The sequence below is a fragment of the Tachyglossus aculeatus genome, chromosome 25 (genome assembly GCF_015852505.1).
Source record: "Tachyglossus aculeatus isolate mTacAcu1 chromosome 25, mTacAcu1.pri, whole genome shotgun sequence".
Taxonomy (NCBI): Eukaryota; Metazoa; Chordata; class Mammalia; order Monotremata; family Tachyglossidae; genus Tachyglossus; species Tachyglossus aculeatus.
The window spans coordinates 11,031,385-11,059,048 of record NC_052090.1 but is presented as its reverse complement, the minus strand read 5'-3'; the positions used below and the strand labels follow the sequence as shown (position 1 = coordinate 11,059,048).

At 40.7% G+C, this 27,664-nt stretch overlaps 1 protein-coding gene across 1 annotated transcript in view; it reads left to right on the top strand.

The window, feature by feature from the left end:
- Positions 1-17,651: 17,651 nt before the first annotated feature.
- CCDC178 (coiled-coil domain containing 178) overlaps positions 17,652-27,664 on the top strand; it is a 244,510-nt gene continuing 234,497 nt past the window's right edge. The window contains exons 1-3 of the mRNA XM_038766705.1: positions 17,652-17,732; positions 21,336-21,407; positions 26,848-26,981. Coding sequence (XP_038622633.1) covers positions 21,359-21,407; positions 26,848-26,981 — 183 coding nt within the window. The 5' untranslated portion in view covers positions 17,652-17,732; positions 21,336-21,358. The remainder of the gene's footprint in view (positions 17,733-21,335; positions 21,408-26,847; positions 26,982-27,664) is intronic.

The window sequence follows — 27,664 nt, the reverse complement described above, 5'->3', positions numbered from 1 at the left end:
GGTGAAATGTAATGAGATAGAAGATATGAAAGAAAATTGTAACATGGCTAACATGACATGTTAAGAACGGAGCATCACTTTCCAGCCTCCAGATTATAAATAGAAATAATTAATGTGACAAAAGCCTTGAAAACTGCTGTGCATGTATTAAAGTGGTGACAACGTTTCTATTATAAATGCTTCTTTTCAGGGGTTTGTGGCTTGGCTATAAAAACTGACTTGGGACTGAAATGTGGCATATGTTGCATTCTCCCAAAGAGCAGTTTTCTACTTAATTAGAAATTTTCGGCTGTTAAGCTTTGCGAGGACGGGACAAATGAACTGGTTCCATAATCTTGATTTTTTAAACTCTATCAGAAAGGCCGACCTTTTAAAAATGGAAAATGTGGTTTTAAAAATTGTGATTAAATTTTAAAGACTGGCTGCTCAGTACCACAGGCACATAAACTCAATAATGCCTCCTAATATGAAATACACATTATAATTTACATAGCAACAGCTTCTTGTCTTGGCAGTAAGACATTTTGAGAGCCAAACAGCACATATGACAGCAGTCTCTACTTGGGGTGCCGCACGTCAGGGGCCTTATTAGTGATAATAATCAGGCTATTTTCTTTAATTACAAAATTTAAGTGGAATCAACTAGGAGTTCTATAAACTAGAGGAATGCAAATGTTTCTCTATTTGAAATCAAAGCATTCCTAAAATTTTAGCTCCTCAGTTGGCACTTTGATAGATACTATTGAAATGAAAATGTTTTAAAATGAACATATTTAATTAAGTAGCAGGCCATTTTATGGAACAATCTACATGGAACTGTCTTAGGTGCAAGGAAAAGCGGGCTAGTCCACTTGATTCTAATTTATTTTATTTCTATTAATGTCTGTCTCCACCTCTAGACTGTAAGTGTCTTGGGGGAAGGGAGTTTGTCTACCAGTACCGTCTTATTGTACTCTCCCAAGTGCTTAATACAGTACTCTGTACACAATAAGTGCTCAATAAATACCACTTGATTGATTGTGAATTTCTCTAATAAATTAAAAGGTCCTTGAAAGTAGGGACAATATCTTTTACTTTTATTGAATGTTCTTAGGCCCCTGTACAGGCCTCTATAAAGTAGACAGTATTGATAAAAGAATGAATAAAATTTACTGAAAGAATATTAAAGAAATTATTGAAGAATATATCTGAATTCACTCTTGGCCACTCCTGCAAGTTGCTTTGTTGATAGCTGATTAAAAAAATAGAAAATAGATGATAAATTTACCTAAATAGTGCTGTTGATTTAGGATTCAAAAAAATGATGGAGGAGGAAAACCAGGACATCTTCAGTTTGTCTGGGGTTCTTCCATCAGAAAATATTCTGTCACATAATAATAATAATAATGGCACTTACTATGTGCAAAGCACTGTTCTAAGCACTGGGGCGGTTACAAGGTGATCAGGTTGTCCCACAGGGGCTCACAGTCAATCCGCATTTTACAGATGAGGTAATTGAGGCCCAGAGAAGTTAAGTAACTTGCCCAAAGTCACACAGCTGACAATTGGCAGAGCCGGGATTCAAACCCCTGACCTCTGACTTCAAAGCCCGTGCTCTTTCCACCGAGCCACGCTGCTTCCCTGAGCAGCTGATCGTTTTACAATTACAAGGCAGGGTATATGTTCCCTAACCAATGCACCAATTTTACCCAATGAAAGCATATATAGATAATAGCTGCAAAATCCAAAATCGATAAATATACAGGGTCTGATCAGTTCAAATTTGCAATGGGCTCCCTCTCTTTTTTCCTCATTGGCCCGTACTGAGTAATTACCAGGTTTAGAGGGGACTTATTTATGCTACTTAATTGCTAAGACCTGGGGGTGGGGATTTTTTTCCCTTCTCAATTACAAGTTAGGTAGGCATACAGCAAAGTACGGTAATCACCTGTTCCACATGAGGATCGCTAATCCTGGCCTATGAAGATGGTTGGCTGGAGGCAGTCATGAGGAAGTAGACGTCAGAGAAATCTGAAAGAAGGAGCTCCATACCATTGTCTTTGGCTACTTGAAACTCCTGAGGTATTTTCAGGACTTTTTCTAGAATTGTGGCTGCTCTGATTATTTTAAATTATGCTATATCCTTCTATCTTTCAATTTCTTCCAGCTTATGGTTTATGTTGGGGGTATTACTGCAGTATTGTTAACTTCACCGAAACCTGAAAGATTTGGAAAGAGTTTTTTTTTTAATGGTATTGGTTAAGTGCTCACTCTGTGCCAGGCACTGTACTAAGTGCTAGGATAGAGACAAGATAATCAGGTTGGACCCAATCCCTGTCCCACATGGAGCTATCTGTCATAATCCCCATTTTACAGATGGGATAGCTGAGACACAGTGAAGTTTTGAGCCACAGTCATTGTTCTATCCATCTCACCAGTATTGTTTTACTGATTGAAGAAAGTACTCTGGGTCTCATAGCATAGTTAACGGTATCTTTTGTATCTTTTCAGGGGTGGAGACAAATGCGGGAAACAGGATATTGCAGTATTCTGCAAAAGCATCTCCTCGTGTGTAAAGGATATATTCTTATTAAAAATGAGAATGTTATTCATGATCCTTTTCTGTAGTCTAGCAAAATTAATGAGTATTACTTGGGTCATTTATACCTGGTCAGAAACCAAAACGGAAAGCTAAACCAGAGAATGGATTTTTTTTTCCTTGTTCAGAGTTGCATCGATTGGGGATTCCCTTCAAGAGCAGACTTGAACCGTAACCACACACATGAAGCCCCAAACACTGTACAAAATCATTAGGTGTGCATGGCTTAGTGGAAAGAACACAGGTTTAGGGGAAGGAACATAGGTTGTGGGTTCTAATCCTGACTCTGCCACTTGTTGGCTGTGTGACCTTGGGTAAATTGCATAACTTCTCTGCACCTCAGTTACCCCACCTGTAAAATGGGGATGAAGACTGTGAGTCCCACATGGGACAACCTGATTACCTTGTATCTACCCCAGTGGTTAGAACAGTGTTTGGCACATAGTAAGTGCTTAACAAATAATTTTTCCACCACTTAAAGCAGTGCTTGGCATATAGTAAGCACTTAAATACCATAATTATTATGCAGCCATAAAAGGCTGGCAGAAGGAGACTTACGGTAGTCTGGAATCCCTTCCATGAGATGCCTGCTCCATATGAATCCGGCTGGCCATGAGTGAAAAGTCTTCATTTCAAATCTTCAGAAAGGGGAGAAAGCAGGATAGGACTTGGGAGTGGCAGCCAGGGTCAGCTTCAGTTGATAAATCAAATTAAGGAACTGTCTCCAAGTATCACATGGTGTCTCACAAAATGATGGCCACCTGTGGATAGGAGGGAGAGGGGGGGAAAAAAGGCACTTTTGCATAATGTTGTATATACCATCCTTACATTATGGTGTGGGCCTAATGAGCTCATACAGAACAGATGCAATGGGGAGAGGGAGGACAGGAATTTTCTTCTCAAGGTGGTCGAATGCTAAACCCAGCTCTGTGGTGGCCTTGAAGAACTAATGCTACAGAAACTCCCTAGTTCTTAATCTTTTATGTCCTGCTCTGCAGGTTTGGCTGGAGATCTGGGATCTCATCACTAAGTTCCAGCTTCTCCAAGCTGGAAACTCATGGAAACTGAGATGACCATCATCAGCCTATGGAGTTGCCATCTTTGCTGTTGGCAATCTTGCCCCAGGGCTTTCCCCTAACCTGGTCTGCTCTGACTCAGTAAGTTTAACACAAGCCAGGGTTTGTTGTTGTTGTTGTTTTAAATACATATCTCTTTGGGCAGAGTTACTGGTTTGGTGGATTCCTTTTGATCCAAGGAAGAAAACCCCAAGTAAGGTTTTTTTTTTAAATGCCATTGAATCATTTTGATTCATAACTTTATCCATAGTTTTCTTGGTTTAAAAAAAAAACCCAACAGAAGGGGCTTACCATTGTCTTCTGTGCAACTTCAATCTCCGCCATTGTCTTTAACATTTTGATTATCTTCCTTTCCCATGTTACTGCTGCCCAGCACAGGTGAGTCAACTTTGATGCCACGGTCTAGATCTTTCCAATGTGGGTAACCCTGCTGAGAGAGTATCTCTTAAAAGCATCCTTCTAAGCTTCAGAGTTGTATGGAAACTCTCCTGACACAGTAAGTTCTTGATTCATAGGAGGTTAGAAACTATTTATTCTGATTGTTAAACTGTGAGCCCCATTTGTTTCTATCCTAGGGCTTAGAGCTCACCTCCTCCAGGAGGCCTTCCCAGACTGAGTCCCTTCCTTCCTCTCCCCCTCGTCCCCCTCTCCATCCCCCCCGCCTCTTACCTCCTTCCCTTCCCCACAGCACCTGTATATATGTATATATGTTTGTACAGATTTATTACTCTATTTTACTTGTACATATCTATTCTATTTATTTGTTAGTATGTTTGGTTTTGTTCTCTGTCTCCCCCCGTTAGACTGTGAGCCCACTGTTGGGTAGGGACTGTCTCTATATGTTGCCAACTTATACTTCCCAAGCACTTAGTCCAGTGCTCTGCACACAGTAAGCGCTCAATAAATACAATTGATTGAGGATAGCGGGGAGGATGTTTGTACATATTTATTACTCTATTTTACTTGTACATATCTATTCTATTTTATTTTGTTAGTATGTTTGGTTTTGTTCTCTGTCTCCCCCTTCTAGACTGTGAGCCCGCTGTTGGGTAGGGACTGTCTCTGTGTTGCCAACTTGTACTTCCCAAACGCTTAGTCCAGTGCTCTGCACACAGTAAGCGCTCAATAAATACAATTGATTGAGGATAGCGGGGAGGATGTTTGTACATATTTATTACTCTATTTTACTTGAACATATTTTTTTATTTTGTTAGTATGTTTGATTTTGTTCTCTGTCCCCCCTTTTTAGACTGTGAGTCCACCGTTGGGTAGGGACTGTCTCTATATGTTGCCAACTTGTACTTCCCAAGCGCTTAGTCCAGTGCTCTGCACACAGTAAGCGCTCAATAAATACAACTGATTGAGGATAGCGGGGAGGATGTTTGTACATATTTCTCTATTTATTTTGTATATATCTATTTTGTTAGTATGTTTGGTTTTGTTCTCTGTCTCCCCCTTCTAGACTGTGAGCCCGCTGTTGGGTAGGGCCTTCTCTAGGTGTTGCCCACTTGTACTTCCCAAGCGCTTAGTCCAGTGCTCTGCACACAGTAGGCGCTCAATAAATAGGATGGATTGATTGAGTTGGGCGGCCCCTCAGCTGTGGCTGGGCGGGGGAGGGCGGCCATCTTTCCGCCCCCTCAGGGCGCGGCCTCCTCACGCGCTGGTGGGAGAAAGGAACCCGGGCGACGGCGGCCTCATTAACGGCCGGGAACCTGCTCGGGCCCGGTAGGTAGGGAGGCCTCGGCGAGCCCGGGGAATGGGGGGCACTGCCCCCATGGCCAGGTGGGCATGGCAGGGCCTGGCATGGCAGGGCAGGGCATGGCATGGCAGGGCCAAACCAGGCCCACCTGTCAATCATGGCCCGGCCCCACGGCGAGCGCCGGGTGCGCATGCGCACTCACGCCCTTCGGCCTTGGCCCCTTATAATGATGGTATTTGTTAAGCGCTTACTATGCGCAAAGCACCCTTATCCTGCCGTAACAATGATGACATTTAAGTAAAAGTTCACAATGTGCAAAGCCCACCCCATCCTCCCTTCAAGGCCCTACTGAGAGCTCACCTCCTCCAGGAGGCCTTCCCAGACTGAGCCCCTTCCTTCCTCTCCCCCTCTCCATCCCCCCATCTTACTTCCTTCCCTTCCCCACAGCACCTGTGTATATGTATATATACATATATGTATATATACAAATATACATATATGTATATATACATATATGTATATGCACACATATACACATACACATACACATATACACATACACATATACATATACACATACACATATACACATACACATATACACACACATACACACATATATACACATATATACACATACACATATACATATATACATACACATATGGGTACATATATATATACATACACATACACATGTATATGTATATACATATATACATATGTATATATGTTTGTGCATATTTATTACTCTATTTTACTTGTACATATCTATTCTATTTTATTTTGTTAGTATGTTTGGTTTGGTCTCCCCCTTTTAGACTGTGAGCCCACTGTTGGGTAGGGACTGTCTCTATATGTTGCCAATTTGTACTTCCCAAGTGCTTAGTACAGTGCTCTGCACACAGTAAGCGCTCAATAAATACGATTGATGATGATGTTCCAACCGCTGGGGAGCTCACAGTCTGAACCCATGACCTCTGATTCCAAAGCCCGGGCTCTCTTCCACTGAGCCAAAAATGATGGCGTTTAGGAAATGCTTACTGCGTGCAAAGCACTGTTCCAACCGCTGGGAAGGTCCCAAAGTGATCAGGTTGCCCCTCAGGGAGCTCAGTCTTCATCCCCCTTCTAGACTGTGAGCCCACTGTTGGGTAGGGACTGTCTCTATATGTTGCCAACTTGTACTTCCCAAGCGCTTAGTACAGTGCTCTGCACACAGTAAGCGCTCAATAAATATGATTGATTGATCCCCATTATACAGATGAAGGAACTGAGGCCCAGAGAAGTGAAGTGACTTGCCCATTCATCCCCATTTTGCAGATGAGGGAACTGAGGCCCAGAGAAGCAAAATGACTTGCCCAAAGTCACACAGCTGGCAGTTGGCGAAGTCAGGATTTGAACCCATGACCTCTGACTCCAAAGCCCGGGCTCTCTTTCCCTGAGCCAAATGATGGCATTTAGGAAATGCTTACTATGTGCAAAGCACTGTTCTAACCGCTGGGGAGGTCACAAAGTGATCAGGTTGCCCCCCAGGGAGCCCACAGTCTTCATCCCCATTTTACAGATGAGGGAACTGAGGCCCAGAGAATCAATCGTATTTATTGAGTGCTTACTGTATGCAGAGCACTGTACTAAGCGCATGGGAAGTACAAGCTGGCAACATATAGAGACAGTCCCTACCCAACAGTGGGCTCACAGTCTAGAAGGGGGAGACAGAGAACAAAACCAAGCATACTAACAAAAAAAAATAAATAGAATAGATATGTACAAGTAAAATAAATAGAGTAACAAATATGTACAAACATATATACATATATACAGGTGCTGTGGGGAAGGGAAGGAGGTAAGATGGGGGGATGGAGAGGGGGACGAGGGGGGAGAGGAAGGAAGTGGCTCAGTCTGGGAAGGCCTCCTGGAGGAGGTGAGCTCTCAGTAGGGCCTTGAAGGGAGGAAGAGAGCTAGCTTGGCGGATGGGCAGAGGGAGGGCATTCCAGGCCCGGGGGAAGACGTCGGCCGGGGGTCGATGTGGGCTGGGTGTCGACGGCGGGACAGGCGAGAACAAGGCAAGGTGAGGAGATTAGTGGCAGAGGAGCGGAGGGTGCGGGGTGGGCTGGAGAAGGAGAGAAGGGAGGTGAGGTAGGAGGGGGCGAGGGGATGGACAGCCTTGAAGCCGAGGGCGAGGAGTTTCTGCCTGATATAATGATGATGGTATTTGTTAAGTGCTTACTATGCGCAAAGCACCCTTATCCTGCCTTAACAATGATGACATTTAAGTAAGTGCTCACAATGTGCAAAGCACTGTTCCAACCGCTGGGGAGGTCACAAAGTGATGGGTAGCTCACAGTCTGAACCCATGACCTCTGACTCCAAAGCCCAGGCTCTCTTCCACTGAGCCAAATGATGGCGTTTAGTAAATGCTTACTATGTGCAAAGCACTGTTCTAACCGCTGGGGAGGTCACAAAGTGATCAGGATGCCCCTCAGGGAGCTCACAGTCTTCATCCCCCTTCTAGACTGTGAGCCTACTGTTGGGTAGGGACCGTCTCCATATGTTGCCAACTTATACTTCCCAAGCGCTCAGTACAGTGCTCTGCACACAGTAAGCGCTCAATAAATACGATTAATCCCCATTTTATAGATGAGGGAACTGAGGCCCAGAGAAGTGAAGTGACTTGCCCAAAGTCACACAGCTGGCAGTTGGCGGAGCCAGGATTTGAACCCATGACCTCTGATTCCAAAGCCCCTGCTCTTTCCACTGAGCCATGCTGTTTCTCTTAATAATGGTATTTGTTAAGCACTTACTCTGTGCCAAGCACTGTTCTAAGCACTGGGTGGGGTGATTACGAGGTAATCAGGTTGTCCCACTTGGGGCTTAGTCTTAATCCCCATTGACAGATGAGGGAACTGAGGCACAGAGAAGTTAAGTGACTTGCCCAAAGTCACACAGCTGGCAAGTGGTGGGGCCGGGATTAGAACCCTTGACCTCTGACTCCCCAGCCCGGGCCCTTTCCACTGAACCATGCTGCTTCTCCGGCGCTCTAATAATCATGATCACATTTGTTACTATATGCTAAGCACCATTCTAAACACTGTGATAGATACAAGTTTATCAGGATGTCCCTCGTGGGGCTCACAGACTTCATCCCCATTTGATAGATGAGGTCACTGAGGCACAGAGAAGTTGTGATGATGATGATGGTATTTAATAATAACAATAATAATGGCATTTGTGAAGCGCTTACTATGTGCAAAGCAGGGGTTCACAGTCTTAATCCCCATTTTATAGATGAGGTAACTGAGGCCCAGAGAAGTTAAGTGACTTGCCCAAAGTCAACAGCTGACAATCGGCAGAGCTGGGATTTGAACCCTTGACCTCTGACTCCAAAGCCCAGGCTCTTTCCACTGAGCCACACTGGTATTTGTTAAGCGCTTACTATGTGCCAAGTGCTATTCTAAGCACTGGGGTAGACACGAGGTAATCAAGTTGTCCCACGTGAGGCTCCCAGACTTCATCCCCATTTGACAAATGAGGTCACTGAGGCACAGAAAAGTTGTGATGACGATGGTATTTAAGCGCTCGCTTTGTGCTAAGTGCTGGGATAGCTACGAGCTTATCAGGTTGGCCCACGTGGGGCTTACAGACTTCATCCCTGTTTGATAGAGGAGGTCACTGAGGTACAGAGAAGTTGAGTGACTTGCCCAAGGTCACACTGCTATATGGCCGAGCCGGGATTGGAACCCATGACCTCCAACTCCCATACCTGTGCTTACCACTGACCCATTTAACTCCCTCCTGTCGGCTCCTTCATCTTCCTATCCTCTCGCCTCCTACCCTGCACCTGTCACCCCAACCTGTTTCCCTGCCTCCCCCATATTATCGCCTCGTAGTATTCCCCCCCACCATACTATACACTCATACTACCCCCCTTAACCCGTACCATATTATGCCCCCAATCTCTTACACCCCCTTCATCCAGTGCCATTCCATTTATTTTTTTTGTCGCTGGATAGGTTGAGTTCATTCATTCAGTCAATCATATTTATTGAGTGTTCACTGTCCGCAGAGTACCATATTAAGCACTTGGGAGAGTACACTACAACAATAAACAGACATATTCCTTACCCACCTCCAGATCCCCAAAAACACCTTCTTTTCCTCCTCCTCTTTCCTCTTGGTCCTGGTAATTGCTTAGACCCTACTAGTGGTGAGGTGTTTTTACCTAAATGGTAGGGATGAGATTGAACCATTGGAAGGGGTAATAGTAGTGGTGATTATAGTATTAGGAAATTGTAAACGCCTTCAGAACAGGGATCTTGCCTCCAACTTCAATGTACTCTCCCAAGTGCTTAGTACAGTGCTCTGGACAGACTAAGTACTCAATAAATATTATTGGTTGTTCATTTGATCATATTGAGAGCTTACTCTATACAGAGCACTGTACTAAGTGCTTGGGAGAGTACAGTATAACAGTAAACAGATACATTGTCTGCCCAAACAGGCTTACAGCGTAGAGGGCTCATCGTAGTAGTAGTAGTAGAAACTGTACTGTCATTTATTGAGAACTCGCTGGGGGAGTACACTGTTCTAAGCATTTAGGAAGTACAAAAAAATGAAGTGACATATTTTCTACACACAAGGAGTTTACATTCTAATGGGCTGCAGTCTCCAGTGTCACATGACAACTAGGCAGCTCAGGAGAGGGATGATTGCATCAGGAAAAATTAGCAGTATAGCGAACCCCTTTCTTTTCAGATGACTGAACTCTTGGAATTATCTTACTGTTTCTTGATGCATAAGTTACTTTCCATTAAACAATTTGATAAATCAAGCCCTAGCAACCTCAGCATATGCTTCAGATGTTAGCGTGAAACTTCATTCAGCCACGCATGCCAACCGAACCCCATTTTAGGGGGAGCTCCGGGGTTTCGCTGCTGGGAATTTTCATACCCAAATCCACAGTCTCCATACAACCCATGTTTATTTGTGTGGATGGAGCAAAATGGAGCAAAATGGAGGGCAGATGGCTGTTAAATTGGAAATGATTTAGACACAAAAAAGCCTATTATAAAAGTTTCTGGTTTAAATTTTGTATTTGGACTTTGTAGTCTTTCGTCCACCAGAGTGCATCTGTCAGCCAGCATAGCATATTGTAGTATTTGCTGTACACTACTATATTTGTAGCTGTACTAGAAAAAGCTGTTTGCATTTACAGTGATATTTCCCATTATCATTGTCCTGCTGCTTTTTTCACTAACCCGTTCAGAGTTATGACTTTACTAATTTGAATCGACAGTATCCAGTAAAATAAGTCATTTATTTTTTTTCTCAATATATCTTTAATATGCTGGACAAATTTGTGCACCTTTGCTAGGAAAAATAGGCTGACTAGCATGATAAAGGACAGAGAATGTTTGAATTCTGACCAATCAAATGGAGAATCAGGTAGAGGGTTTGTAATCATTAGAAACACCACTGATCTAGTTTAATTTTCTGTATAACTAGTGGCGCTACGTAGGCTTCTCTGAGGTTATAGAGATGTTTATCTTTCATTCTCTCTTTCCTCTTCACTGTCTCAATTTTCCTTTCTTTCCATACTTTTCATCATTCCCTTTTTCACTTTCTGCCTACTCACCCAACTTTGTCTCAGAAACAGTTTGTCCAGAGTTGGTAAGTCCATTAGGGAGACAACATCCTCTGTTTACTCCTTTGGATTTGATTTTTAATTAAAGTTACAGATTTATTCAGGTGTTTTCAATCCCACAACTTTTCTAAAATGTACAAATTCACACTCCTACAGCAGTATTCCTTAAAATGAATAACATTTAACCTATCACACTTTTAGAGAGCCTATGATGTGCTTTTGCTGAATTTGTAGTTCTTACCTGTCCCTCATGAACAGGCTTCTGCTCCTGAGAGTGGGCTTGCCAATCTGTACTTCCCAAGCGCTTAGTACAGTGCTCTGCACACAGTAAGCGCTCAATAAATGAATGAATGAACAGTGCTTGGCACATAGTAAGAGCTTAAATACCATTATTATTATCACCCTGATTCCACATCTGGTCCCATTCTGGCTTCAAGGGGTGGGATGAGGTACCTCCTGAGCCAAACTCCAAATTAAAGGGTTAAAGGGTTACAACTCCTTTACTCCAGTGTAATAAATGCTTGTGTAGCCTGCCCAGTATGTATTTTTTCTTTATTTTTAAATGGCATGAACTCCTGATATTGGAAGGCTTTCCTGTGATCTAAGCATTCTCACTGTAGAATTGTTTTCTTTAGATTTTAGTCTAGTACTTTTTTAATGGCATTTGTTAAGCCCTTACTATTTACCAGGTATTGTACTGAGCTTTGGGGTAGAAAGAAGATAATCAGATTGAACATAGTCCCTGTCACATGGGGTGCAGTCTGGTGCAAGGAGGAGAATTTTCCCTCTTAGCAGTTTGTTTTAATCTTTTCTTACATATCAATTCCACATGTTACCCATGAATTAATTAATGAATTCATTATTGAGGTCTCAATCAGGTTAAAAACGGGACCACTCAAAGACTTCCTGTGTGGTGAGATCTATAAAGTGGCATTTAGTGATGGCTAACCTACAATCAATCAATAAATAGTATTTATTGAACACTTACTGTGTGCAGAGCACTCTAGTAAGCACTTGGGAGAGTTCAGTAGAACAGAATTAGCCAACATGTTCCCTGCCCATAATGAACTTACTGTCTAGAGGGGGAGACGTACATTTATATGAATGAATAAGTAATTTATAATATATAATTTGAAGAAGCGTGCGTAAATATTGTGGGGTTGGGGTGAATATGTAGACTGTGAGCCCGTTTTCTAGACTATGAGCCCGTTGTTAGGTAGGGACCGTCTCTATATGTTGCCAACTTGTACTTCCCAAGCGCTTAGTACAGTGCTTTGCACACAGTAAGTGCTCAATAAATATGACAATGAATGAATATCAAATATCCAAAGGTCACAGATGCAAGAGCAAAGATGCAGAAGGGAGAGCGAGCCTGGGAAAAGAGGGCTTGATTGGGAAGGCTTCTTGGAGGAGATGTGACCTTAACAATGTTTTGAAGGTGGAGAAAGAGTGATGTTCATCGAGGGGGAGGGAGTTCCAGGCTAGGGAAGGATGGGGAAAAGGTAAATTGGTGCTAGGGGAGTCGAGTGTGCAGGCTGGACTGCAGTAGGAGATTAGTGAGGTAAACTGTAATATATTGTAATTATAATGCATTACAAAGATGTCAAATTCACTGCTTTTTATCACCTTAAAATCTCAATTGGAAAGATATTTCTAAAATTCTTCAAGCTATTAAAATCATTATGGATTTAAGGATTTTTAAATCTCTGATCAAGTTGTCAATAGTTCTACTTATAATCTACTCCAATTCACTTAAATTATTTTGATATTCTCTGTGGTGTTTATATTCTATCTGAATTTTTAGCTCCTATTTGGGATTTATCTTCGTGTCCTTATTATCTTTAGACGTGAAATAAAGATGTTAAAAACGATCCAACCTAATGCCCTTCTGGCACCCCGTAGTCACTTCTAACAAACTGTATACAGTGCCATGTATTATAACTTGCTATTTGGCATTTCCACCAATTTTCAATCCCTTAGATAGTTTTCTTAGCCAAGTTAATTTAAATTAGTTTTTCAAGTAGTATGTCATGAAATGATAGAAAATTATATTAGCAGGATGCAAATAATATAAAATTTATTTTCTTCACCCACTAATATGATCGTTTTCTCAGAAGAAAATCTTTCAGAAGCTTTAGGCGTTTTTTCATAATAAATTCTTAATGCTGCTTATTACTCTTGATTTTCTTAGTCTCCAGGTAGCTACATGTTTTCGCTGTGTGCTGCTGTTTTACTAAGAATTGACTTCAGTCTTATTGGACTATTTATCATTAGCTTTCGCTGTTTTGAAGAGGGAAGAAATGGGTTATCTGGAACTGCCTCTTGAATATGTAGAACTTTAGAAATGCAGGTGTTTGTGAGAAGTTACAGTTTCTCACTCTTTTTCAAGGTGGCTTGTTGACCGATGAAATTTAACGTGGATCAATTTACTTTTGAGTCTTTCATATTTACTTAGTGCTCAAAGACTACCAGATTTTCTATTACAGTGTAAGTGTTGTCCAAGTTAGATCAAAAGATGTTTCCCCAGAAGGCAATGAAATTTAAACTTATGAAATTCAAGTCGATGTTTATTTCTTTAAGGGAGACATGACTATAGAATGTTATGATGCTTGAGTAGTAAGAGGCTTTATTGTTAGAGCCAACAATTGCCAGAGCATATTACTCTTCCTCCATTCTTTCCATTTTGAGCTCAGAAATTTTCCTTCTAGAACTTTTACTGGTTTTTAAAACAGATCCTTAAAGTATCCTTAGAGGAGATTTAGATCAATGCAGAGTACTACACTATATCCTCTGCCGTAGTCTAATGATTGAGGATCACTATGAGGAGAGAGGTTACTCTGCATCTAGTTTACATTCTGTGGGGAAAGTTAGAAGGCTTTGTAACTTTAATTATTCCTCACACACATGAATGGAGCGAGCTAGAATAAATTCCTTTCTTGTTTAACTCTGTATGTTTCATTTTATTTGAGTAGATGTCATTCTTGGGGAGACATTTTTTGAGCATTTACGGGGTGTCTGCTTCAGTTAGGGTTTCCCGTCTGATAATTGGAGAGAATGCAACAGAGATGTGCTACCCTAGGAAAAAGCCTGCAAAAGAATTCTCACATCATAGAGGGGCAGGAAAATTCAAGATTCCTCTTTGGTCAGAAAACCCCAAAACACTAGAAAGAGAAAGGGATTTGCATTGTTACAATACCACAGAGATTAAGATTATTAACCATTCTAAAAAGAGGTTGTAAAAGAAATCCGAATTTTGAACACAGTGAGGATGGATGGATTTATGTTTTTATTTGAACATGAGAGTACTAGAGAAAGAGTGGATGACAAACTTGTTTCAAATTGGTATTCAAGTCCAGTCCCTCCTACTTAGACGATGAGCCCCATATGGGACAGGGGCCGCATACAATCTGATTAACTTGTCTACTCCAATGCTTAGAACAGTGCTGGGCACATAAGAGCTTAACAAGTACTATTATTATTTTGTATTTTTATATTAGTCATTCATAATGGTTGTTCTTTATTGTAATTGTAGTAGTAATTAATGAACTTGTAATATTCAGGTGGAAGAGGCCCAGAGAAATCATCTTGTTCAGAGCCCTGCCTTCAGGCAAGGTGACAGTCTCCTAGAGAGACTGGCTAGATAATAGTTTGGACTAAAACACTGGTGGAAACATTTGTGATTTTTGAGCATTGTGGTTAATAATAATAATAATAATAATGATGGCATTTATTAAGCACTTACTATGTGCAAAGCACTGTTCTAAGCACTGGGGAGGATACAAGGTGATCAGGTTGTCCTACGGGGGGCTCACAGTCTTCATCCCCATTTTACAGATGGGTAACTGAGGCCCGGAGAAGTTAAGTGACTTGCCCAAAGTCACACAGCTGACAATTGGTGGATCTGGGATTTGAACCCATGACCTCTGACTCCAAAGCCCGGGCTCTTTCCACTGAGCCATGCTGTTAATCAGATAAATATCCTGAAAGTAAAATAGGAAGAGAGACTTTTGAAATACAAGCATTGCAAAGAATAACCACAAACAACCATAAAATAGATAGAGGTCTTTTGGATATGCAAGAATGCCAGAATTAATTAAGAAAGAAAATGAGCTTAACTCTTCTTTCCATAGCTAGAGAGGCTGAAGTACTCCCAACTTCCGATAAAGCAGTTGGAGGGAGTTGTCTGGTAAGATTCAATATCTGCAACTGTGGAAAAAATGTGCCAAAACTAAAGACTCCCGTCTGTTTCATAAAATGGTATTTAAGTGCTTACTATGTGCCAGGCACTGTGACAGTGAAAAGTCCATTCAAAAACCAGGAAAAATCAAACCCCTTTCGACTTAGGTTGGGATCAGGTGCAGTGTTTTGTCTATAGAATTGTCCTTGTCCTGTTGAGGTTACGGGGGATTGTGGCCAAAAGATGTTAAAATGCGGCAGATAACTGAAGAAGTTAATTCTGCAATGAAAATGCTTTAGGGAGCTGGAGCAGTAGCTGACGCTCTTGTTCCATGCAGGTTGAGTCCTCTTTGTGTGGAATTGACTCTCAAATTTTGTATTTCCTCAAGTTGTTTAAGCAGCATGCCCTAGTGGAAAGAGCACAGACCTGGAAGTTGCAGGATGTGTGTTCTAATCCCAGCTCCATCACTTGTCTACTGTGGGATCTTGTACAAGTCACTTAACTACGGGGCCTCAGTTTCCTCATCTGTAAAATGGATTCTTTACAGATGGCATAGTGGACTCTTTGTAGAAGCAGCATGGCCTAGTGGATAGAGCACGGGCTTGGGAGTCAGAAGGTCATGGGCTCTAATCCTGGCTCCATCACTTGTCTGCCATGCGACCTTGGGCGGGTCACTTTTGGGTCTTGGTTACCTCATTGGTAAATGGGGATTGAGACTGTGAGTCCACGTAGGACAGGAACTGTGTCCAACCTGATTTGCTTCTATCCACCCCAGTGCTTACTACAGTGTCCCACACAAAGAAAGTGCTTAACAAATGGCATAATCATTATTTAAATCCTACTCTCTTCTACTTAGACTATGAACCCCTAGTGGGACAAGGGAATGACTCCAATTGATTTACCTTGTATATACCCTAGCTTTTAATACAGTGAGTGCTTGGTAAATAATAAGCTATTAACAAGCTCCAGAATTTATTAGTAGTAATAGCAACCCAAGGATGTTTGCGCACCAGAGGTGAAATATGCTTGGAAACCAAATGATCTCCCTAACACATGCCCTTACCTGAAGTAAATTGCACTTCTTTTGAGGGGCAAGCCATATCTTGCACTGCTTGAATCAAATTATGAGGCCCTGTGGATAAGGTTATAGCTTCAGTAAAATATAACATGAAGAAATCCATTATCTACTACTACTACTAAGCTATGTCATTTTGCTTCCAAATTTCTACTGTGACCTCTGGTGTGTTGTGATAACTCTAACTCAACTGCTTTTGGGCATTAGCTTTTAGGCTAGTTCTGCAGTCCAGGCAAAGAAAACAATCTGTGGGTTTTGGTGGCGGTGTGTTTGTTTGGGTTAGTGTAAAGTTGTTTACGCTAGTCATAATGACTGTTGATATTTGCCAATACCAATGCTGCATTTGTTTTTTGTTTAGGTTAGTGTAAAGTTGTGTACACTAGTCATAATGACTGTTGATATTTGTCCATATCAATGCTGCATTTGTTTTTTGTTGGGGTTAGTGTAAAGTTGTGTACACTAGTCATAATGACTGATGTTTGTCAATCTCAATACTGAATTAGCTGCCAGACTACATTGCACTTTGGGGAGAAATTCTTCGGGTCAGGTTTACACTCCTTTTAACCCAAATGTCCAGAGGTGTAGAACCTTGCCAACTCCTCAGGACTGTCAATTAGCTGCCTCAGGTCACCAGCCTGGATCACTCACTGAGTGACTGAGAACCAGCTCCAGACACTGGTGTGTCTCATTGGAACACGGGAAGAAGAGGTTTTCTGGACCCAACTCAGCCCTCCCAAAGTGTCCTCAAAATGAATACAGATAGGTCCAGATAGGCAAGTAGAAAGGTTGCGCAGGGGCTCATTTGCTCTCATCTTTCAGGGATCTATCCCCTCAAAACAGTTGTATGGTATTTCAGCAGGTCATCATGCTCCCGGTGAAAGATGGTGGATTTGTGTAGCCATGTTAGAAGGCAGTTTCTAGCAATCAAATAAAGCTCCCATCATCAGAGGCTGTGTGTTGGTCCTTTAAGGCAAGAAGTTGCTTATTGCCGCAGTCATCTGGAGTTTAGGTCAGGACTGAGGTTCCATAATACTACCTGCATAAAACCCAAGAGCTGAACATAGTGGGCTTCATAGATGGGAGAACTAGATCTCCTTGTGAGATACCAATTTTCATGAGGTGGATGACTTGGATATTATTTTGAATATAAGGATGATTGAACTTGGACTCATTCAAAACTTTTATTGAACTACACTATTAGATGAAGAGAAACAGGGGATTCATTGCCAGGAAATGACCTCTTTGGTCAAGAGAAAAACCACTATGACTATGCTGGAGTGTTACATAGGTCATAATTCTTAAAGAGTAGATTAATAAGCAAAGTTCTAACTAGGCAGAACCTTCTGGCTGCACTGGTCTGTACTGAGTTTAATTGTTAATCAAATCGGTTGCTGGTATTTTAGCGCTTACTGTTCTGGTACGCACAACCATGTGCCACAATCATGATCCCGTCTGTGGACATAACAGAGCAGCAGATGTCAGTCATGTAAGTACAGAAGGAGCAAGAACAAGGATGTCGTGGTTAGTAACATCAGTATATTGTGGTGAAGTGACCAAAGTAAGTCATTGAATGCGTGTATATGTTACAAGCTGAAAGTGGATGGCGAAAGAACATGCTTGGGAGTCAAGAGGATGTGCGTTCTAATCCTGGCTCTGCCACTTGTCTGCTGTGTGACCTTGGTCAAGTCACTTAACTTCTGTGCCTGTTACCTCCTCTGTAAAATGGGGATTAAAACTGTGAGCCCATGTGAGTCAGGGACCATGTCCAACCTGATTAGCTTGTGTCTACCCCAGCACTTACAATAGTACTTGACACATAGTAAGTGCTTAACAAATATTATTATTGTCATTACTATGCACTGAGGTAGATACAAGCTAATCAGGTTGGACATGGTCCCTGACCCACATGGGGCTCATTTTGCAGACTTAAAAGTCCCCATTTTAGAGATGAGGTAACAAAGGCACAGAGAAGTTAATTGACTTGCCCAAGGTCATGCCACAGACAAGTAGCACAGCTGGAATTAGAACCCCATTTCTTCCTAAGGAAGTTGGTTTGGGTTACCTTTTGGTGAAGAAGTTGCTTTTGGTTTGGGATTAGTAAAAGGATATGCTAGTGAAATGCTGGGTATACCATTTCACAGAAGGTAAATTTGACTCCTAAATTTCCTTTTTTACATTAAGGACAATTTCCATTATTTTCCATTTTCTTATAGATTTACAATACAATTCGAAAGTGACTGCATTTTCTTAGCATCTCTAAAAAAGACTTTCTGAAAAAAGAATTAAAGCAGGAAAGTGTCTTGGAATTATTGGTTATTACTTCAGGCTCAGAAATAACTGCTACAGTTGAAAAGTCTCATTTCTTTGTCCATACAAATGCTGAATACTTTATGAGGTGCCTGAATGATTACGTGTGTGTTCATAATGCTAGTTACAATTCTGATTTGATTTGTAGAAGAAAGTTGTAATATCTCCTAGAGATGTATTTGCCATTCTTAGTGGAATGGGGACATGTAACACAATACATAATACATTTTAACTATAATGTATTTCTATAATGTATTTCTTAAAATACATTAAAATTTCTTACTAAAATCAGTAGCATTTTCTTAAGAAAGGAGTGAATATTTTGAGGAGAGTTTGAGATACAAGTGAATTTGCTGCAGATTTGTGCCCATAGTTACATTAGTAGAAGAAAAGGATGTTCAGGATGGTCTGTTATTTATGAACACTTTAATCTCCATTGCCAAGATCTTACTTTGGTCAAGAAATTCTTTTTTTTATGGAACTGAAATCCATAAAGTACTTGTGACTCTTTCCATCTTTCTGTTAGTGAGTGAAGGTTATGGCAGAAATACTTAAATTTAGGTGCATAATCAATCAGTGGTATTTATTCAGTTCTGTGTGCAGAGCACTGTACTAATTGTTTGGAAAATTATAATACTTTTGCAGAGGGACCACTGTATTAATCCTTTGGAAAAACACTGTACTAATTGTTTGGGAAAATTTCAATACATGATCCCTGCTCACAAGGAGCTTAGATTCTACAGGTGGAGGTAGATATTAAAATTAATAACAGGGAAAATAGAGAATAAGGATATGTTCATAAGTGCTGGGGGCTGAGTTATCAAATACTTAAGGGGTATACTTCCAAGTGCATCGATGACATAGAGGAGATTGTCGCTTCCTTTTGAATAATCTACTTGCTTTTTGGAGCAATCTTCATTTATTTGCAGAGAAAAAATTTTTCCATCTATGCTTTGTATTTTTTCTCCTCCCACTTTTCATAACTGGGTTTCTGAAGTACTGCTCATTATAGATATGCTTTTTTTTTTTTTCGAAGGCCAAGTCAAGCTGCTGATAGGTTTGTAAATAAACCCTACAAATTCCAGCTTCCTATCTCTTGCCAAAATCCCTTCAATGCAGATGCTTTCACTTCATGATTAATACTGCAGTGTCTCTAATCTTCATCACAGAGTCATTTTTCATGACCAAATCCTATCATTGTTCAAGATCTTTTTTTTTTAGTGGTTGTGATCCTTTTCTGAAAGCTTTCCAACTTTTTGTTAGGGATGTGCAATTCCCGCCCTCCCCCCCAACCCCAACAGTAAGCCCAGTGTAGGCAGGGATTGTCTCTCTTTATTGCTGAATTGTACTTTTCAAGTGCTTAGTACAGTGCCCTGAGAGCACGCAGTATGTGCTCAATAAATATGATTGAATGAATGAAAGGTATTATAAAATATATTCACTTAATCTTCATGTACTCGAGGTTTTAAAAAAGTGTTTAAATTTTGTTAGATGTTTTTCTTCTAAATCAATCCTACAGTCCTATTTTTTTCAGTACGCCTTCCTGCCATTGTACAGCATAGCACTTATGTATCTATCTACTTATGCCTATCTTCAACATCTATAGATGTTTTTTCAAGTGTACATTAAATTATTCATTCTGATTCCACTATCTGTAAATATCCTTGCTTCCCCATTTAGAATATCAATCCCCTGGACAGGAAACATATCTTGGGCAAATTTCTCGGTGCCTGTAAAATGGGGTTAAAGTACCTGTGCTCCTCTATTTTCAATCGGTCAAAGGCATTTATTGAAGTGATTACTGTGTGCAGAGCACTGTACTAAAGGTTTGGGAAACCTACAAAGCTAAGTGCTTAGTACAGTGCTCTACACACAGTGAGCACTCCATAAATACGATTGAATGAATGAACAGCATTATTAGACATGATCACTCCTCACAAGGAGCTTGCAGTCTACGTTTAGACCGTGAGCCCCAGATAGGACAGGGCCTCTTGTCCAACTTATCTTGTACCCACTCCAGTACTTAGAACAGTGCTTGGCACATAGTAAATGCTAAATAATTATCACAATAGTTGTTGTTATTATCTTTATTAAGTAAGTGCTACCTCTAATGGGCTTGCAGCTGTGAGATGTTAGATTCTAGAGACCTGAAAATTAATATGTGCCCCCAGCGATGGTAGGAAACTCCTGTATGGAGATATCAGCCAGTCATAATATTGTGTACACTTTATTCTAATAGGAGTTTCAAACTATTAGTATCACTGTGTTGGAGGAGTCCTGGAAAGATCATGTTCATGCTTACGTTGGGTGACAGCCCCCTAGAGAATAGTTATTAATGACTTTTTTAATGGTATTTGTGAAACACTATGTTCTCAGCATTGTATTAAGGGCTGGGGTAGATATAAACTAATCAGGTTGGACATAATTCCTGTTCCACTTAGGGCTCACAGTCTTAATCCCTATTTTACAGATGAACTGAGGCACAGAGAAATTGTGACTTGCCTGAGGTCACACAACAGGCAAGTGGTGGAGTCAGGATTAGAACCCAAGTCCTTCTGACTTCCAGGCCTGTGTTAGAGAAGCAGTGGATACCAGTAGCTGTTTAGTAATCGATCAATAGCATGTATTGAGTGCTTACTATATGTAGAGCACTGTACTAAGTGCCTGGGAGAATAGTTTTATAGTCGTCCATCTGCTCAGTTGAAAATTTCTAAACTGTGTCACTACTGCAATATGTGAAAAAAAGATATAACAATGTGGTATTCTCTTTTTTTAAACCTAGGAGACAAACTTTCCTCAGTGATCATGCCTAAAGTTTACAGCTCTCTTCAAGAAGATGGCCAAAACATTTCTAGTAAGTTTATTCTTGAAATGCTTGTCATACTAGCTTTTACATTTGTTTCATAATTTTAAGTTAATTCCCCACATATACACGATTTAATACATTTTCTTTGCTCTCCCTCTTTCTCAGGCATCTTCACAAATAATGATTACATTATGATCTTTTTGGTATTCTTTATCAGTCAATAACATTTACTGAACACCTAAGTGCAAAGCACTCTTGGGAAAATACAAAGGAAACAAAATGCATGTTCCCTGCCTTCAGGGAGACAGACAAAAGTGGTTTACAAGTAGTGGAAGCAGGAGGAAGAAAAGATGATGTAACACATAGTATTATGAGTATTTCAGAATGCAGTAACTTAATAAATAATTGATTATAGAATTGATAATTGCATCTCCCATCATAAGTGATGGATGAACTCTGGTCCAGTCATGAAATTATTTTTGTGACATTCTGATTGTCACTTTATATTAAAATGCGCAGTTAATGTAGTTGGGACTTTGTAATCCCTCTTAGAGACTCAACTTTAGATATCCTGTTTTAGATATTTTTAAGATTCCAATACTATTGCAGTATTAATGATTCTGTATACTAAAATTATTGTATTTTTTAAGAGAATACTGTTAAATCACGAGCTTTAGTCCAGTTCAGTATTGCTGGGGAAGCTGTTCAAAAAAGTCAGAAAAGAGAAATTATTTTCAAAAACTTGTGCTTGTTAAGACATTTTGAAAAAGTAAAAGCCAAAATGAATATTAAATGAGTCATTGCCTTATTTGTTTTTCCCTCCAGTTTGATAAAGCAAAAAGCAGTTACTTTTATTGGAGTGTTAATTGTTTTGTTACATTTGTATCCAAATCAATTTCTTTCTAGAGGGAAGGACACCATGTTCTTATTAAGACATTTGGATGGGAGATCAATATGTAATTTTCACTGGCTTGTTCCCTAGACCTTTTGCCTACTGGGCAGATGAAAATAAATCTCTCCAAGAATAGCGGCACTGGCCTACAGGACCAACTTTTAACAGATGGGCATGATCCGAATTTGGCTAAGGAAAATTGAGTTATCCTCAAATCTTTAGCAATGCTCTGGGAAGGATTATTCAATATTTTGTAACAAATTATATACATAATGAGTTAGAAAAGCTCTCTAAAATACTATTAATACTTACAGAGTAATATAATTGCATTTTTTATGTGCTTTCTTCATGGTGGCTCCATGCAAGTTAGAATAGAATAATGAATCTTGATTCTGTGATTAAAACAACACCATGAATGTATTCATGTTGCCACCTTTGGAGAAATATTACATTTTATTAATGTTACACCAGTCATTAAGCCAAAGAACATATATGAATGTTTGTGTGATTGTTCTGTTTCCTTGCCACTATCCTTCCAAATGATGCCCAGTATCATTAGTTGATATTTTCGACTACCACTAAGGTTGGGTTAATTATTTTAATGACCAACTGTCAAAATCTCAAAGCTCATCAATCAGAGAAGCAGCGTGGCTCAGTGGAAAGAGCCCGGGCTTTGGAGTCAGAGGTCATGGGTTCAAATCCCGACTCCGCCACTTGTCAGCTGTGTGACTTTGGGCAAGTCACTTAACTTCTCTGGGCCTCAGTTCCTTCATCTGGAAAATGGGGATTAAGACTGAGCCCCACGTGGGACAACCTGATCACCTTGTATCCCCCCAGCACTTAGAACAGTGCTTTGCACATAGTAAGCGCTTAATAAATGCCATTATTATTGTTATTAAGGAGGAATTTAAGGATGTGATTTGATGTATTCTTAATCTAGAAAAAGAAATGTGGAGAATGGTTAAACAGTAGGTTATCTGTTTGTTTTTGAAGTGCTATCAACATAGTAAATTGGTACCAAAAAGGGGATAGATTGAGTAGGCATTAGAAGTTGCCTTTTATCTGTTCCTCAAGGTTGAGTCTATCCTCCTTGAGACAGAGCTCTTACTTTTCTACTCCATCTAAGGAGGACAAGTAACCTACCTAAAATCCGACTAGTTGCATTCCCTGGAGCAAAAATACTGCAAGTAAGCACTTTGAAAAGGTGTTTGTGAAACTCTACTAGGGCAACCTTCATTCAGTTTTGGTCATTCCATGATTTAGAATTATTCAGGCATATTAGATTGAGCTGGTTTTATGATGTGTTCATTTTGGACTGCTGCCGTGAAACCCTCAATCATATTTCCCTTGAGAATCTATCTCCAGAAATGGATTCTTCCCTTCCTCCCAAATTAATTTTATTACTGTGCCTTGCTTTCAGCTCTCCCACCTCTGACACCTTGCTCATGCTCCTCCTCCAGTCTGGAACTACCTCCTCCTTTGAAAATTGCCAGAACGCAGCTCTCCCTCTAAGCGAAGAGGCAGCGTGGCTCAATGGATAGAGCCTGGGAGTCAGAAGGACCTGGGTTCTAATTCTGACTCTGCCACTTGTCTGCTGTGTGACCTTAGGCAAGTCACTTTGCTTCTCTATGCCTCAGTTACCTCATCTGTAAAATGGAGATTTAGACTGAGACCCACATGGGGCAAGGACTGTGTCCAACCCGATTGGCTTGTATCCATCCCAGCTCTTAGTACAGTGCCTATTCATTCATTCATTCATTCATTCAATCGTATTTACTGAGCGCTTACTGTGTGCAGAGCACTGTACTAAGCACTTGGGAAGTACAAGTTGGCAACATATGATGAAGGCATTTGTTAAGCGCTTACTATGTGCAAAGAACTGTTCTAAGCACTGGGGGGGATACAGGGTGATCAGGTTGTCCCACGTGGGGCTCACAGTCTTCATCCCCATTTTACAGATGAGGTGACAGGCTCCGAGAAGTTGTGACTTGCTCAAGGTCACACAGCAGACATGTGGCATAGCTGGGATTCGAACCCATGACCTCTGACTCCAAAGCCCGTGCTAACATATAGAGACGGTCCCTACCCAACGGCGGGCTCACAGTCTAGAAGGGGGAGACAGAGAACAAAACATATTAACAAAATAAAATAAATAGAATAAATACGTACAAATAAAATAAATAAATAGAGTAATAAATACGTACAAACATATATACAGGTGCTGTGGGGAGGGGAAGGGGGTAAGGTCGGGGGGATGGGGACGGGGAGGAGGGGATGGGGAGAGAGGTGCTTAACAAATACCACAATTATTATTATTGTTATTCTCTGTGCCTTAATTGCCTCATCTGTCAAAAGGGGATTAAGACTGGGAGCCTTAGGTGGGACATGGGCTTTGTCCAACCTGATTAGCTTGTATCTACCCCAGTGCTTAGTACAGTGCCTGACACATAGTAAGCACTCAACAAATACTATAAAAAAAAATTCAAAGCTCTTTGGAAAACCCATCTCTTCCAGGAGTCTTCCCCCAGTTAATCTCTATGTTGTGTCAACCACCCCTAGCTCATAGACAATTAATCATTAGTAATAATAGTAATGATGATATTTGTTAAGCACTTACTATATACCAAGCACTTTTCTAAGCGCTGGGGTAGTTACAAGGTAAACGGGTCATCCCGTGTGGGGCTCACGGTCTTCATCCCCATTTTACAGATGAGGTAACTGAGGCACAGAGAAGTTAAGTGACTTGCCCAAAGTCACAGAGCTGACAAATGGTGGAGTCGGGATTAGAACCCATGACCTCTGACTCCCAAGTCGGCGCTATTTCCACTGAGCCATGCTGCTTCTAGTGTTCGAGTGCTTACTTTGGGCAAAGTACACTTAATCCTTGGTTGGGGGAGGAGGAGATGCACGCACGTGTGTATGTGTGTATCCATTCAATCATTCAGTCGTATTTATTGAGCCCTTACTGTGTGCAGAGCATTGTACTAAGAGCTTGGGAAGTACAGGTCGGCAAAATATAGAGACGGTCCCTACCCAACATCTCTCAACGTGGTATTTGTTAAGCACTTATTATGTGGCAGACACTGTACTAAGCGCTGGGGGTAGATACAAGATAATCAAGTTGGACACAATCCATGTCCCATATGGGGCTCGCAGTATTAATCCCCGTTTTACAGATGAAGTAACTGAGGCACAGAGAAGTTGTGACTTGCCCAAGGTCACACAGCAGACAAGAGGTGGAGCCAGTCCTCTCTGTTAATAATGGACTCCAGCACATATGGTCAGCCTGAGCCTAAGGCTTTGGTTTGGAGAAGGGGGCGAAAAGGCTAAAATAACCCCAAACTACATCAATCCAACCGCCTTTCCTCCAGTTAACTATTAAGCAGAAAGAAAACAACTTCCACACAAGGACATTTCCTTCTGGCAGAGTTCCAGACCAAAAACCGATGAGCAGGTAGACAAATACCAACAGGAAAGAAGCAACAGGAAAGGAAGTTTCCTTTGGGACAAGTCTCTTAGAAAAACCAAGTTCTTTCTGCTTAATAGTTAACTGGAGGAAAGGCGGTTGGATTGATGTAGTTTGGGGTTATTTTAGCCTTTTCGCCCCCTTCTCCAAACCAAAGCCTTAGGCTCAGGCTGACCATGTGTGCTGGAGATAGCTGGCTCCAAGCGTGTGTTAATAGCTCTCTATTTCTTAATAATTCTTAGGGCTACAGTTGTAAATCTCAGTCTTTGAATCTTTCTTTTGGCATTCTTTCCAATTTGTAATACTGATTCTTGATTTTCAACTAGTAATCTATTTGGGAACAGAGAGTGTAGCTCCTTGGGTCTGCCTACTCTATTGTACGCTCCCAAGTACAGTGCTCTGCAAATAGAAAGTCCTCAATAAATGCCCTTGTTTGATTGAATTCATTTATGATTCTTATGGTTTTTGTGGACTTTACAAGCCCACTTTTCCTCTGGAATGCCCTGAATCAAAGAGGGAGTTATTACTTTAACTCCATTTTCTGTGAAAACCAGCTAAGCCACCCCACAAATCCCAGGCGTGCTTCTGAAGCTGTTAGCTGTTTATGGAAGAACTTGCATTCATTGTTAGTAATTTAATGGTATGTTAATTGTATGTAGCCTGTACTACACACATTTTATCACTGCTGTTTTCACTGGGAGATACCTATTCATTCATTCAGTCGAATTTTTTGAACACTTACTGTGTGCAGAACCCTGTACTAAGCACTTGGGCGAGTACAGTATCACAAAGTCACATTCCCTGCCCACAATGAGCTTACAGTCTAGAGGAGGGGAGACAGACATCAATACAAATAAATAAATATTACAGATATGTGCATAAATGCTATGTGGCTGAGGCGGGTTGGGGGGAAGAGTAAAGGGAGCAAGTCAGGGCAATGCAGCAGGAAGTGGATGAGGGATGAGGAAAAATGGGTCTTAGTGTGGAACGGCCTTTTGGAGGAAATGTGCTTTCAATAAGGATTTGAAGGTGGGGAGAGTAATTGTCTGTCAAATTTGAGGAGGGAGGGTGTTCCAGGCCAGAGGCAGGATGCTTAGCGCTCACCTTTTCTCTTGGTGCTTTGTTTTTAGAAACGGATGAAGACATTCTTTACCCAACCCGGCGGCAAAGTTGTTCTGTGGTAAATACCCCTTCACCATGTGTTAATAAAACTATTTCTCAACTTCAAGAGCTGGAAACAAAAATGGAAGAATGCTTCCAACAGGTATTGCAATACGGGGGAAATGATAAAGTTTTTATAGAATCTTTTCAGTATTTTATTTTATTCAAACATGGCCTTGCATTTTTTAAGTGCTTTCAGTCTCCGAAAAAATTAAATTTATGAAAATGGCACCTATCTCATTGACTCTATGTGCAAAATTGCTTAATACGCAAACTGAAAAATATTTTTTGCTGCTTTCACTCCAGAAGAATGAAACAACTCTTAATAAAGTAAAGCTCTTAATAGAAGTAATTAAGCTAAGTAGTAACTTCCATAAGTCTACTTGACTAGTAATTTGAAGACTATTTACATTCATTTTGGGACACTAAATTGATAATTAGGTAAGTAAATGTATAAAAGGATAATGTGCCCTTTTCAACAAAATATTTTGTTTTAACAGTATTTAATAATGCAGCTGATACGCAGAGAAATAGAATTTTCATTTTGTCCCTGTAATCGATTGAAATTTCATTTTTGTTTCTCTGCAAGGAACACATCCTTAACAGTCATGTTAACTTTGACGTATTTTAAGAATATGACCTAGAAATAAAAGTGATATTCTGAAAACATTACATCCATATAAGATGATCAATAGCCAAGCCGGGGGAAAAAATAAGGAAAAAGAGTAAAAGAAAGGAATTAAATATAGGTGTAGCATTGGGCTGGGGAAGAAAAGCATTAGTGTT